Source organism: Pseudophryne corroboree, chromosome 3 (assembly GCF_028390025.1).
Source record: "Pseudophryne corroboree isolate aPseCor3 chromosome 3, aPseCor3.hap2, whole genome shotgun sequence".
In the NCBI taxonomy this organism is placed as follows: domain Eukaryota; kingdom Metazoa; phylum Chordata; class Amphibia; order Anura; family Myobatrachidae; genus Pseudophryne; species Pseudophryne corroboree.
The window spans coordinates 19,276,175-19,291,747 of NC_086446.1; the positions used below are offsets into that span (position 1 = coordinate 19,276,175).

Here is a 15,573-nt window from a genome sequence, read left to right on the forward strand (position 1 = left end):
AACCCCATCGAGTACATTTGAGATGAACTGGAACAGAGATTACGAGCCAGGCCTTCTCATCCAACATCAGTGACTGACCTCATAAATGCTCTACAGAATTAATGGGCACAAATTCCCACAGAAACACTCCCAAATCTTGTGGAAAGCCTTCAAAGAAGAGTGGTGGAGCTGTTATAGCTGCAAAAAGGGGACCAACTCCATATTAAAGTATATGTATTTGAATACAATGTCATTACAGTCCCTGTTGGTGTAATCGTCAGGCTTCCAAATACTTCTGTCCGTATAGTGTATATTACAGTTACCATAAATATCTGTGTAATTATATATATTTTGGCAGATACTTAGCCTCCTAGCAGATGTTATAGACATTGTAAAGCACTTGACCGGGCTGGCTCTTCCACAGAACTAGCCGCAGTTTCTGACACGTGATTCGGTTCACAAACAATACAGAGCTTTCTGCCTCCAGCTTTAGCCTTAGTAGTATTCTCAGACATGTTGCACAGAGTAATATACCTAACAGTATAAACACTGATGTAAAAGTTGCCTACTGTCAAACTCTTTCACATAGGATGAGAGAGTGGCTTTGCTGCCGATAATCTCCATTACCTACAGCACATGGTATTCCCAGGTGCTCTCCCATCCAAGTACTAACCAGGCCCAACACTGCATAGTTTCCAAGATCAGATGAGATTGAGCATATCAAGTATGGGTCGCTGTAGGTGAATGCGGCTCTGGCAGTGTTGTTCCAGCTGACCAGATGACCTATCTTAGTGTGTTACCCTCTCTACTAGGGTGGACATTGACTGTGTCTGCCCCTATCAACTACCCTTTTGTTAGGGTGATAAAGGGGACTAAGATGCACTACCTGCTAGAATCTCCTGGGGATGATACCACAGTGCCTCCCACCTTCCCGTGCCGGGGTCCCTGCTTCTGAAACCACAGAATCTGTCTAGAACTGTGTGAAAACAGCACCTTCTCAGCCACCAGTATCTGCTCTTTAGAGAGCCTGTAACCAGCAAGGAGAGACACCGCACTGACACACATACCCAACCTGGGCATCTATGGAGAAGAGGGGAGATACCTGCTCCTTCAGCACTGACACACACACCCAACCTTGACATCTATGGAGAACAGGGGAGATACCAGCTCCTTCAGCACTGAGTTAGGAGGGGGCAGAGGAGTGTTTTTATATAAGCTAATTAGCTAGCTCATTAAGTGCTGATGTAGTGACCCACATAATTCCCCCCCCCCCCCCCCCCGAAAATATAATTAGCTTTTTGACAATATAATTATTTTTCATTAAATTGCAAGAAAGTGAAAAACAAGCAAATAGTTTAATTTTTTTTCTAACCACCAGTTAATACTTTCTAGTTCGTGCTTCACCATTACTCCACCATTCCAGAACAGCAATTGCTGGATTCTACCCATAAGTTTCCATAATAAAATGTTTTAACAAAATGATAATGTGTTTTATATTTTATGTGTGTGACTGAAACCTATAAAATATAGCCCATACATAACAGCTATGTGGTCTGGTATTACTGTGGTGAGTGCTGGCAACATCTACACTAAATAGAATATATGGGAAATAATACATATAAAAATATATAGGAGAAATTACTAAAAGTTTCACCGGAGTGATCTAGTCATCTTATATTAATGACACACATTCCAATTATCTGTGGAAGGATAACATAAAGTGTTAAAATAGTGTGTGACAGGAGTGTTGCTTCAACCCTGTTTTGTATCAACTCATAGTAATGTTTCTCCTGTGTGAAATCTGATGCGTAACAAGATGTGATTTACGTGTAAAACATTTTTCACACTCAAAACATGGAAATGGCTTCTCACCTGTGTGACTTCTCTGATGTTTAACAAGATCTGATTTATTTGTAAAACAATTTCCACACTCAGAGCATCGAAATGGTTTCTCCCCTGTGTGACTTCTTTGATGTGTAACAAGATGTGACTTTTGTGTAAAACATTTCCCACACTCAGAGCATGAAAATGGTTTCTCACCTGTGTGACTTTTCTGATGTGTAACAAGATGTGATTTTTGTGTAAAATATTTCCCACACTCAGAGCATGGATATGGTCTCTCACCTGTGTGATTTCTCTGATGTCTAATAAGATATGATTTCTGTGTAAAACATCTTCCACACTCAGAGCATGAAAATGGTTTCTCACCTGTGTGACTTCTCTGATGTCTAACAAGATCTGATTTCAGTGTAAAATATTTCCCACACTCAGAACACGGAAATGGCCTCTCACCTTTGTGACTTCTCTGATGTTTAACAAGATGTGATTGGTGTGTAAAACATTTCCCACAATCAGAGCATGGAAATGGCCTCTCACCTGTGTGACTTCTCTGATGTGTAACAAGATGTGATTTGCGTGTAAAACATTTCCCACAATCAGAGCATGGAAATGGCTTCTCACCAGTGTGATTTCTCTGATGTCTAACAAGATCTGATTTCTGTGTAAAATATTTCCCACAATCAGAGCAAGGAAATAGCCTCTCATCTGTGTGGCTTCTCTGATGTGTAACAAGATGTGATTTCTGTGTAAAACATTTTCCACACTCATAGCATGGAAATGGCCTCTCACCTGTGTGACTTCTCTGATGTGTAACAAGATGTGATTTCTGTGTAAAACATTTTCCACACTCAGAACATGTAAATAGTTTCTCACCAGTGTGACTTCTCTGATGTGTAACAAGATGTAATTTCTGTGTAAAGCATTTCCCACACCCAGAACAGGGAAATATATTATCAGGTGTATGAGCTGCACTATGTGTAACAAAATCTGAGGTATCAGGAGAACAGCCCTCGCGATTAGAGGGATCAGATGATATCTCTGCGCTGAGAGGTACTGGATTTATATTTAGCATAACGGGGTTGTCTCCTGGAGAATCCTGTGTGATGTTATCTTCGGTTTTAGTATCTGCAGACAAGATAAGATCTCCCTCCAAGGCATTCCTGCTTGTGCCTCCATCTGCTGGAGATAAAATAGCTGTATTATTATTATTATTTACAGATCTTTATATAGCGCACACATATTACACTGTACAGAGAATATTTAGTCATTTGCATAAGTCCCACTAGGGGAGCTTACACTCTATATTCCCTACCACACGCACACACTAGAGTCAATTTGTTATCAGAAGCCAAGTAACCTACCAGTATGATTTTTGGAGTAAATGTATAAACACATACAAACTCCACTGAGTAAGTGACTTCTGTAATGAGTGTTTATTACTCACCTGTGCTGATATCTGTAGGGATTTCCTCCTCCTTACACTGCTGATCACCCCTCACATACGTCTCTTCTTCTCCCTCTGTATCTGCTGTCTTCATATCAGTCACATACGTCTCTTCTTCTCCCTCTATATCTTCTGCCTTCACATCAGTCACATACGTCTCTTCTTCTCCCTCTGTATCTTCTGCCTTCATATCAGTCACACACGTCTCTTCTTCTCCCTCTATATCTTCTGCCTTCATATCAGTCACATACGTCTCTTCTTCTCCTCCTGTATCTTCTGCCTTCATATCAGTCACATACGTATCTTCTTCTCCCTCTGTATCTTCTGCCTTCATATCAGTCACATACGTCTCTTCTTCTCTGTCTATATCATTTATCTTCAAATCAGTCAGCTGTTCCCCCTACATATATCAGAGAATATAAATTGTAATGCCTGATCAGTGGCGTAACTACTGCCCCCGCAACCCTCGCGGTGGCTTGGGGGCGAGGGGCTGCGGGGGCGCCACTGATTTAGAGCAGACTGACATGCGGACGAGCGTCCGCATGTCAGTCTGCGGTCTCCTTCCCTCCGCTGCTTGTTGGAGGGACACGGAGGGCACAGTGCGCGCCTCTCCTGTGTCCCTCCTGGCTCTCCGGCGGCCGCGGGTCTAATAAAGGAAGTGCCGATTCGTGAGCCAATTAGAGCTCACGAACGGCACTTCCCCCTATTAGACCCGCGGCCGCCGGAGACGCAGGAGGGACACAGGAGAGGCGCGCGCTGGCCCTCCGTGTCCCTCCAACAAGCAGCGGGGGAGCGGCGGCGGGGGGGCACGCAGTGAGGGGGAATATCTGGCACTGGGGCATATGTGGCACTGGGGGGAATATCTGGCACTGGGGGCATATATGGCACTGGGGGGATATCTGGCACTGGGGGCATATATGGCACTGGGGGGGAATATCTGGCACTGGGGGCATATATGGCACTGGGGGGGATATCTGGCACTGGGGGCATATATGGCACTGGGGCATATGTGGCACTGGGGGGGAATATCTGGCACGGGGGGAATATCTGGCACTGGGGGCATATCTGGCAATGGGGGGGAATATCTGGCACTGGGGGGGAATATCTGGCACTGGGGGGGAATACCTGGCACTGGGGGCATATGTGGCACTGGGAGCACAGACCTAGCAACAAGGACTACCTCCTAGCAATGAGCATGACACCCAGTGCATGAAACACCTGGCAACGAGCATGACACCCAGTGCATGAAACACCTGGCAACGAGCATGACACCCAGTGCATGAAACCCCTGGCAACGTGCATGACACCCTGAGCATGAAAACCCCTGGCACCGTGCATGGAACCAAGAGCATGAAACCCCTGGCAACGAGCATGACACCCAGTGCATGAAACCCCTGACAACGAGCAGGTAATTGAAAAGTAATTAGAAGCCTTACTGTAGGACTTAATGTGTAATGGGCATTACGGTGTGTGGCATAATGTATCACGGACATTGCGGTGTGTGTCATAATGTGTCACAGGCATTACGGTGTATGGTATACTATATCACGGGCATTGTGATATGTGGTATAATGTCTCAGGGTCATTGCAGTGTGTGGCATAATGTATCACGGACATTGCGGTGTGTGTCATAATGTGTCAGGCATTACGGTGTGTGGTATACTATCACGGGCATTGTGGTATAATGTCTCAGGGTCATTGCAGTGTGGCATAATACATAACGGGCATTGCGGTGTGTGGCATAGGGTATAACGGGCAGGGCATTGCGGTCTGTGTCACAGGCATTACGGTGTATGGTATACTATATCACGGGCATTGTGGTATAATGTCTCAAGGTCATTGCAGTGTGTGGCATAATGTGTCACAGGCATTGTATGTGCTATAATGTATCGGGCATTGCAGTGTGTGGCATAATGTATCACGGACATTGCGGTGTGTGTCATAATGTGTCACAGACATTGTATGTGCTATAATGTATCAGGGGCATTGCAGTGTGTAGCATAATGTATAACGGGCATTGCGATTCCTGTCATAATGTGTCACAGGCATTACGGTGTGTGGCATAATGTGTCGGGGCATTACAGTGTGTGCATATTGTGTCATGTGCATTATTGTGTGTGGCATAATGTCTAAGGGCCATTGCAGTATGTGGCATAATATATACTGGGCATTACTATAAGGAGGAAAAATTACAAATAATGTAAGGGGCATGAATCAGGATTATTTTTCTTTCCTGTGGTGGCCAACGTCTGGGCGTGCAGGTTGCAAAACTGGGGTATAAGGTAGTCTTTTCCTGCAATGCCACGCCCCTTTATGTGAAGCCACGCCCATTCCAACGAAGCCACACCCCTTTTTTGCTGCGCGCGCATATTTATCCCTTTATTACTCCCAATTATGGGGCATGGGGGGGAAGGGGGGGGGCGCCGAATAATTTTTTGGCTTGGAGGAGAAAAATTTCTAGTTACGCCACTGTGCCTGATGTTATTACTGGAGAGGAAACAGTATAATATCAGTGTATGAGAAAAACAGCTGCTCTGCACATCATATAACTTTGCATTTGGACGAACCATGCTGCACTTCAAGGGTTCAAATATTATTGTGTTTGCATGCAGGGTAAATAATAAGAATTTACTCAACGGTAATTCTATTTCTCGTAGTCCGTAGTGGATGCTGGGGACTCCGTAAGGACCATGGGGAATAGACGGGCTCCGCAGGAGACTGGGCACTCTAAAGAAAGATTAGGTACTATCTGTTGTGCACTGGCTCCTCCCTCTATGCCCCTCCTCCAGACCTCAGTTAAGAAAACTGTGCCCGGAAGAGCTGACATTACAAGGAAAGGATTTTGAAATCCAGGGTAAGACTCATACCAGCCACAACAATCACACCGTACAACTTGTGATAACCTTACCCAGTTTACAGTATGAACAACAACTGAGCATCACTCCACGGATGTCTCATAACAATAACCCTTTATTAAGCAATAACTATATACACGTATTGCAGAAAATCCGCACTTGGGACGGGCGCCCAGCATCCACTACGGACTACGAGAAATAGAATCTAACGTCCTAGTGGATGCTGGGGACTCCGTAAGGACCATGGGGATTATACCAAAGCTCCCAAACGGGCGGGAGAGTGCGGATGACTCTGCAGCACAGAATGGGCAAACACAAGGTCCTCCTCAGCCAGGGTATCAAATCTATAGAATTTTGCAAATATGTTTGAACCCGACCAAGTAGCAGCTCGGCAAAGCTGTAATGCCGAGACCCCTCGGCAGCCACCCAAGAAGAGCCCACTTTCCTTGTGGAATGGACTTTTACCGATTTCGGATGCGGCAAACCCGCCGCAGCATGAGCCTGCTGAATCGTATTACAGATCCAGTGAGCAATAGTTTACTTTGAAGCAGGGGCACCCATCTTGTTGGGAGTCAGTCTTCCCGACTCCAGCCGTTCTGGATACATCAATCTTCAAAGCCCGGACTACGTCCAGCAATTTGGAGTCCTCCAAGTCACAAATAGCCGCAGGCACCACAATAGGTTGGTTCAAATGAAAAGATGATACCACCTTTGGCAGAAATTGCGGACGAGTCCTCAATTCTGCCCTGTCCATATGGAAAACCAGATAGGGGCTTTTACATGACAACGCCGCCAATTCTGACACACGCCTAGCCGAAGCTAAGGCCAACAGCATGACCACTTTCCACGTGAGATACTTAAGCTCCACGGTCTTAAACGGCTCAAACCAGTGGGATTTGAGGAAATCCAACACCACGTTAAGATCCCAAGGTGCCACTGGTGGTACAAAAGGGGGCTAAATATTCATCACTCCCTTAACAAACGTCTGAACCTCAGGCAGTGAAGCCAGTTCCTTTTGAAAGAAAATAGATAGGGCCGAAATCTGGACCATTATGGACCCTAATTTTAGGCCCATAGTCACCCCTGACTGTAGGAAGTGCAGGAATCGACTCAGCTGGAATTCCTCTGTAGGGGTCTTTCTGGCCTCACACCCAGCAACATACTTTCGCCACATACGGTGATAATGTTTTGCTGTTACGTCCTTCCTAGCCTTTATTAGCGTAGGAATTACTTCATCCGGAATGCCTTTTTCCTTTAGGATCCGGCGTTCAACCGCCACGCCGTCAAACGCAGCCGCGGTAAGTCTTGGAACAGACAGGGCCCCTGTTGCAACAGGTCCTGTCTGAAAGGCAGAGGCCATGGATCCTCTGTGAGCATCTCTTGCAGTTCTGGGTACCAAGTCCTCCACTTGTGGCAGTCCCCATCGCCTTGCAATCTGCGTGAAGACCTCTTGATGAAGTCCCCACTCTCCCGGGTGGAGGTCGTGTCTGCTGAGGAAGTCTGCTTCCCAGTTGTCCACTCCCGGAATGAACACTGCTGACAGTGCTTGAACGTGATTCTCTGCCCAACGCAGAATCCTGGTGGCTTCCGTCATTGCCACCCTGCTTCTTGTGCCGCCCTGGCGGTTTACATGGGCGACTGCAGTGATGTTGTCTGACTGAATCAGCACTGGTAGGTTTCGAAGCAGAGGCTCCGCTTGACTCAGGGCGTTGTATATGACCCTTAGTTCCAGGATATGATATGCAGACAAGTCTCCTGACTTGACCACAGCCCTTGGAAGTTTCTTCCCTGAGTGACTGCCCCCCATCCTCGGAGGCTTGCATCCATGGTCACCAGGACCCAGTCCTGTATGCCGAACCTGCGGCCCTCGAGGAGGTGAGCACTCTGCAGCCACCACAGAAGAGACACCCTGGCCCTGGGGGACAGGGTGATCAGCCGATGCATCCGAAGATGCGATCCGAACCACTTGTCCAGCAGATCCCACTGAAAGATCCGCGCATGGAACCTTCCGAAGGGAATGGCTTCGTATGACGCCACCATCTTTCCTAGGACTCGCGTGCAGTGATGCACCGATACCTGTTTTGGCTTTAGGAGGTCTCTGACCAGAGTCACGAGCTCCTGAGCCTTCTCCTCCGGGAGAAACACCTTCTTCTGGTCTGTTTCCAGAATCATGCCCTGGAAGGGCAGACGCGTGGTAGGAATCAGCTGCGACTTTGGAATATTCAGAATCCAGCCGTGCTGTCGCAACACTTCCTGGGAGTGTGCTACGCTGATCAGCAACTGTTCCCTGGACCTCGCCTTTATGAGGAGATCGTCCAAGTATGGGATAATTGTGACTCCTTGCTTCCGAAGGAGCACCATCATTTCCGCAATCACCTTGGTAAATATTCTCGGTGCCGTGGACAGGCCAAACGGCAGCTTTTGGAATTGGTAATGACAGTCCCGTACCACAAACCTGAGGTACTCCTGATGAGGTGGATAAATGGGGACATGCAAGTAAGCGTCCTTGATGTCCAAAGACACCATAAAATCCCCCTCTTCCAGGCTTGCAATGACAGCTCTGAGCGATTCCATTTTGAACTTGAATTTCTTCAGATAAATGTTCAGGGATTTTAAGTTCAAGATGGGTCTGACCGAACCGTCCGGTTTCGGTACCACAAACATCGTGGAATAGTAACCCTTTCCTTGTTGAAGGAGGGGAACCTTTACAATCACCTGCTGGAAGTATAGCTTGTGAATTGCCGCCAGCACTACCTCCCTTTCCGTGGGGGAAGCTGGCAAGGCCGATTTTAGGAAATGGTGAGGAGGCGTCACTTCGAATTCCAGCTTGTATCCTTGAGACACAATTTGTATAGCCCAAGGATCCACCTGTGAGCAAACTCACTGGTGGCTGAAATTTCGGAGACGCGCCCCCACCGCTCCTGGCTCCGCCTGTGGAACCCCAGCGTCATGCGGTGGATTTAGTGGAAGCCGGGGAGGACTTTTGCTCCTGGGAACTAGCTGCATGGTGCAGCTTTTTTCCTCTACCCCTGCCTCTGGCAAGAAAGGATGCACCTCTGACTTTCTTGCTTCTTTGAGAACGAAAGGACTACATTTGGTAATACGGTGCTTTCTTTGGTTGTGAGGGAATATAAGGCAAGAAATTCGACTTCCCAGCCGTAGCTGTGGAAACGAGGTCCGAGAGACCTTCCCCAAACAATTCCTCACCCTTGTAAGGTAAAACCTCCATGTGTTTTTTAGAGTCGGCATCACCTGTCCATTGCCGATTCCACAGGACTCTTCTAGCAGAAATGGATATTGAGTTTATTCTAGAGCCCAGCAGGCAAATGTCCCTCTGGGCATCCCTCATATATAGGACAGCGTCTTTGATATGTCCCAGGGTCAGTAGAATAGTGTCCCTGTCCAGGGTCTCTATCTCCTCCGAGAGGATATCAGTCCATGCTGCTACAGCACTACACATCCAGGCCAAAGCAATGGCTGGCCTCAGTAGAGTACCAGAATGTGTATAAACAGACTTCAGGATAGCTTCCTGCTTTCTATCCGCAGGATCCTTTAGGGCAGCCGTATCCTGTGACGGCAGGGCCACCTTCTTAGACAAGCGTGTCAACGCCTTGTCTACCCTAGGGGAGGATTCCCAGCGTAACCTGTCCGTTGGCGGGAAAGGATACGCCATCAGTAATCTCTTGGAAATTATTACTTTCCTATCAGGGGAATCCCACGCTTTTACACATAATTCATTTAATTCATGTGAAGGGGGAAAAGTCACTTCTTGCTTTTTCTCCCCATACATATGAACCCTATTGTCAGGGACAGGGTTCTCCTCTGATATGTGCAATACATCCTTCATTGCTATAATCATGTAGCGGATGGCTTTAGTTATTTTAGGCTGCAACTTTGCCTCATCGTCATCGACACTGGAGTCAGATTCCGTGTCAGCATCTGTGTCAACTATCTGGGATAGTGGGCGCTTATGAGACCCTGACGGCCTCTGACCTGTAAGATCAGACATGGGTTGAGACCCTGACTGTCCCAAGGCTTCAACTTTATCCAAGCGTTTATGCAAGGAGCTTACATTATCATTTAACACCTTCCACATATCCATCCAATCAGGTATCGGCACCGACGGCGGCGACACCACATTCATCTGCACTTGTTCTGCCTCCACGTATCCCTCCTCATCAAACATGTCGACACTGACGCACCGACACCCCGCACACACACAGGGAATGATCTGACTGAGGACAGAACCCCACCAAGGCTTTTTGGGGAGACAGAGAGAGAGTATGCCAGCACACACCACAGCGCTATATAAACCAGGGATTTGCACTATAATTAGTGTCCACCCAGTAGCTGCTGATAATAAAGTTTTTGCGCCTAAATTTATGTGCCCCCCCTCTCTTTTTCCCGTCTTGTACCTGGATACTGCAGGGGAGAGCCTGGGGAGCTGCTTCCAGCGGAGCTGTGAAGAAACAATGGTGCTGGTTAGTGCTGAGGAAGAAGGCCCCGCCCCCTCAGCGGCGGGCTTCTGTCCCGCTCATGTGTAAAAAATGGCGGGGGCTCGGACATAAATACAGTCCCTGACTGTATATATGTCTACTTTTGCCAAAAGGTACTTAATTGCTGCCCAGGGCGCACCCCCCTGCGCCCTGCACCCTACAGTGACCGGAGTGTGTGGTGTGCTGTGGGAGCAATGGCGCACAGCTGCAGTGAAGACTGGAGTCTTCAGCCGCCGCTTTCAATGTCTTCTTGCTTCTGTTCTTCTGGCTCTGCGAGGGGGACGGCGGCGCGGCTACGGGAACGGACGATCAAGGTTAGGTACCTGTGTTCGAACCCTCTGGAGCTAATGGTGTCCAGTAGCCTAAGAAGCGCAACCTATCTGCAGTGAGTAGGTTTGCTTCTCTCCCCTCAGTCCCACGTAGCAGAGAGTCTGTTGCCAGCAGAAGCTCTCTGAAAATAAAAACCCTAACTAAATACTTTCTTTACTAGCAAGCTCAGGAGAGCCCACTAGGAGCACCCAGCTCTGGCCGGGCACAGATTCTAACTTAGGTCTGGAGGAGGGGCATAGAGGGAGGAGCCAGTGCACACCAGATAGTACCTAATCTTTCTTTAGAGTGCCCAGTCTCCTGCGGAGCCCGTCTATTCCCCATGGTCCTTACGGAGTCCCCAGCATCCACTAGGACGTTAGAGAAATATACGTTATGGTAAGAACTTACTGTTGATAATGGTATTTCTCCTATGTCCACAGGTTTCCACAGGATAACATTGGGATATGATGGAGCGACAGCGGATTGGCACCAAACGATCACAAGCTTTCTGGCTTCCCAGGATGCAACGGGCTCGTCCATATAATCCCGCCCACCGACTCAGTCAAATCAGTTGTTTCCAAAGCATTTAGGCAGAAGCATTACGTAGAACCCTATTCAGGTGAGAAGAACACACATGCACACCCTTCCACGCAAAAGGGAAGAGGTTAGTGAGTATAAACATTCTCAAATCAGGTGTTATCAACGGTAAGTTCTTACCATAACGTATATTTCTCCGACAGGGTCCACAGGTTATCCACAGGACAACATTGGGACTTTCCAAAGCAATTTTTAGCGGTGGGGATGCTCCTGATTAGACAGGAGAACCTTTCGCCCGAATTCAGCATCATGAGAGGCAAAAGTATCCAAGGCATAATGTCTAATGAAAGTGTTAATGGAAGACCATGTGGCTGCCTTACATATCTATTCTGCTGAAGCACGATGTTGTGCTGCCCATGAAGGACCTACGTTACGTGTAGAGTGAGCAGAGACATTAGCCGGAACAGGGAGATCAGCTCGAGAGTATGCTTCTGTAATCGTCACTTTGAAGCCATCTGTTTAGTAGTAGGCCATCCTCTCTTGTGAAATCGGTAGAAAATGAAGAGAGAATCTGTCTTTCTGATGGCACTGGTACGATCTACGTAGATTATTAATGCACGGACTACGTCCAGCGACGCTTCTCCCGCAGAAAGTCCCGATATTTGAAAAGCCGGGACTACAATTTCTTTGTTAAGGTGAAACTTAGAGACCACCTTAGGAAGATAACCAGACCTAGTTCTGAGAACTGTTTATCTGGATAAAAAATCAGAAAAGGAGATTTACATGACAGCGCTCCTAAATCTGATACTCTTCTAGCTGATGTCATAGTCAGTAGAAAGAGTACTTTAGCTGTCAACCATTTAAGATCCACTTTATTAAGTGGTTCAAACGGAGCCCCTTGAAGGGCTTTGAGGACCAGACTTAAATCCCAAGGTACTGCAGGAGGAACAAAAGGTGGTTGAATGCGCAGCATTCCCTGGAAAAAGAGTATGCACATACAAAGTAGCAATTTTCTTTTGAATCCATACAGTCAATGCTGAACTTGAACTCTCAAGGAAGCCACCGTCAAACCCTTATCCATCCCTGCCTGAAGGAAATCTAAGATTCTGGATACTCTGAAAGATTTCGGGTCCATATTTCTTTCACTGCAACAATGAATATAGGCCCTCATTCTGAGTTGTTCGGTCGCTAGCTGCTTTTAGCAGCCATGCAAATGCTAAGCTGCCGATTTCTGGGAGTGTATCTTAGCTTAGCAGAACTGCGAATGAAAGGATCGCACAGCGGCTACAAAATAATTTTGTGCAGCTTCAGAGTAGCTCCAGACCTCCTCCTAGCTTGCGATCGCTGCAGACTATTTAGTTCCTGTTTTGACGCCACGAACACGCCCTGCGTTCAGCCAGCCACGCCTACATTTCTCCAGCTACTCCTGCGTTTTTATCTGACACGCCTACGTTTTTACACACACTCTCCGAAAATGGTCAGTTACCTCCCAGAAACACCCACTTCCTGTCAATCACTCTGCGGCCAGCAGTGCGATTGAAAAGCGTCGCTAGACCTTGTGTGAAACTGCAACGGCCGTTGTGAAAGTACATCGCGCATGCGCAGAAGTGCCGTTATTTTGCCTGATCGCTGCAACCGAAAACAGCTAGCAAACAACTCAGAATGACCACCATAGGCTTGCCATATTCGGTGATAAATGCGAGCAGAGGAGGGTTTCCTTGCTCTGAGCATTGTTTGAATTACCTGTTGTAAAAAACCTCTTGACTTCAGGATAGAGGTTTCAACAGCCACGCCGTCAAAGACAGTCGATCCAGATGCCTGTGATAACAAGGACCCTGCATCAGTAGATCTGGACGTTGAGGGAGCAGTATTGGAGCATCCATCGACATCCTTTGCAGATTATGTACCAATGCCTCCTTGGCCAAGCCGGAGCTATTAGAATCACGGCACCTTTTGCTTGCTTTATTTTCCTCACCACCCTGGGTATCAGGAAGATTGGAGGAAACAGATATACCAGATGAAATTCCCATTTCACTGACAGTACGTCCACAAGGATCGCTTCGGGGTCTTTTGTTCTTGACCCGTATGCCGGAACTTTGTTGTTCAGACGGGACGCCATGAGATCTATCTCTGGCAACTCCCACTTGTCTACTAGAGTCTGAAATACTTCCGGGTGTAGAGCCCATTCGGTTGCTCGAATGGTGTGTCGACTGAGAAAGTCTGCTTCCCAGTTTAGGACTCCTGGAACAAACACTGCGGATATTGCCGGGAGATGGAGTTCTGCCCACTTTATTATGTGACTTACCTCCTTCATTGCTTTTTGGCTGCGAGTTCCTCACTGATGGTTGAGGTACGCTACTGCCGTCTAGATGGGATGTCTGTAGCCACCAGGCTAATGACCTTTTTACTTTTACTGGAAGTACCATCATTTGTTTCTTTATTGTCTGATATACTCCATTCCATCTGGTCAGAATCAGATGTTGCAACGGTCTTGAGTGGAATTGTGCATATTCCAGCATGTCGAAAGTTGACACCATCAACCCCATCACTCGCATTGCCATATGAACTGATATTGTTTGACTGTGCAACAATTCCTGAATCATTAACTGCAACTTTGATATATTTTCCACAGGTAAAAATATTTTCTGCAGACTTGAATCCAATACAGCCCTTAAGTGAATCAGAGACGACTTTTCCTAATTTATGAGCCATCCGTGTTTCTGTAGAGAAGTTATTGTCTGTTGGAGATGGCTCAAGAGCAATTTCTGGGATTGTGCTAGGATTAAAAGATCGTTGAGGTATGGAAAGATTCTTATCCCGTTTGCAGAGATAAGCTGCCATAACCACCATGATCTTGGTAAATACTCTGGGGGCTGTGGCTAACCCAAAGGGTAATGCCTGGAATTGAAAATGTTGCTGGAGGATAGCGAACCTGAGGTAACACTGATGGGACAATGCTTTAGGCACATGTAGGAAAGCATCCTGTATATCCAGAGATACCATGTAACCACCTGGTTCCATGGCCAAAACGATGGAGCGTAACATCTCCATGTGGAACCTTGGGACCCAAATGTATTTGTTTAACATTTTGAGATTGAGGATGGGCCGAAATAACCCATTTGGCTTCTGGACCAAAAATAGGTTAGAGTAAAAACCATGCCCCCATTGTGCCAGGGTTACTGGAATAATTACCCCAGACTGAAACAATTTTTGAACTGCTTCTTGCAGGGCTCTGGCCTTCCGCTCTATATGAGACGGGCTGGTACAAAAAAACCTTCGAGGAGGCTGCTTCTTGAGATACCACTTCTTGCACCCAAGCGTCTGTTGTCGACTGCTGCCATATGTGTGCAAACTGAAGAAGATGGCCCCCTACCTTGGAGTCCCCCAGGTGGAGGCCCGCACCATCAGGCTGATGGTTTCTGTTCTGGTTTGGAAGCTGGCCCTCTAGTGGCCCACTGTTTCTTTGCTTTACCAGACTTATTGTACTGGGTTTGCTTTGATTCATTTTTACCTTTTGTTTTACCTTGCCACCGAAATGACCAAAATCCCGAGCCCTTAGGTTTAGGATTATAACTGGCAGGAAACCTGACCTTCTTGGATTCAGCTGACTCCAGAACATCTGTCAGTCCCTTACCAAAAAGAATGTTCCCAACAAAAGGCAAAGCTTCCAGAATTTTTTTGGATTCTGAATCAGCTTTACATGTATGTAGCCAAATTGCTCTGCGAGCAGCTACCGTTAAGGCTGATGCTTTAGAAGCAATCGTACCCATATCCATTGCTGCTTCTTCTAGGAATGGTGCAGCCTGTTTCATGTGAGCTATATGGGACTCCTGCTCCCTAGTAGGTGCTGAGAGCCCATTTTCCAGTTCTTCAGCCCATTCAACTACCGCTTTTGCCCTCCAGACTGAGGCCATAGCAGGCCTTATGACTGCCCCTGACAGAGAAAATATGTTTTTCAAAAAACCATCCACTCTTCTGTCTGTGACATCATTTAATGATATAGATGGCAAAGGTAAAATAGATTTTCGTACTAGTCGAATGACGTGCGTATCTACCTTAGGAGGGACTTCTCTTTTTAAACAGTCCCCAGTTGGAAAAGGGTAGTAAGAATCCC

At 47.0% G+C, this 15,573-nt stretch overlaps 1 protein-coding gene and 1 pseudogene across 1 annotated transcript in view; both read right to left on the reverse strand.

Annotated features, from left to right (window-relative positions):
• Positions 1-603: 603 nt before the first annotated feature.
• Positions 604-721, reverse strand: LOC134897856 (5S ribosomal RNA; annotated as a pseudogene).
• A 586-nt stretch (positions 722-1,307) lies between these two features.
• LOC135054545 (gastrula zinc finger protein XlCGF57.1-like) overlaps positions 1,308-15,573 on the reverse strand; it is a 29,838-nt gene continuing 15,572 nt past the window's right edge. The window contains exons 4-5 of the mRNA XM_063957690.1: positions 3,263-3,662; positions 1,308-2,997 (exon numbers count right to left, since the gene is read on the reverse strand). Coding sequence (XP_063813760.1) covers positions 1,748-2,997; positions 3,263-3,662 — 1,650 coding nt within the window. The 3' untranslated portion in view covers positions 1,308-1,747. The remainder of the gene's footprint in view (positions 2,998-3,262; positions 3,663-15,573) is intronic.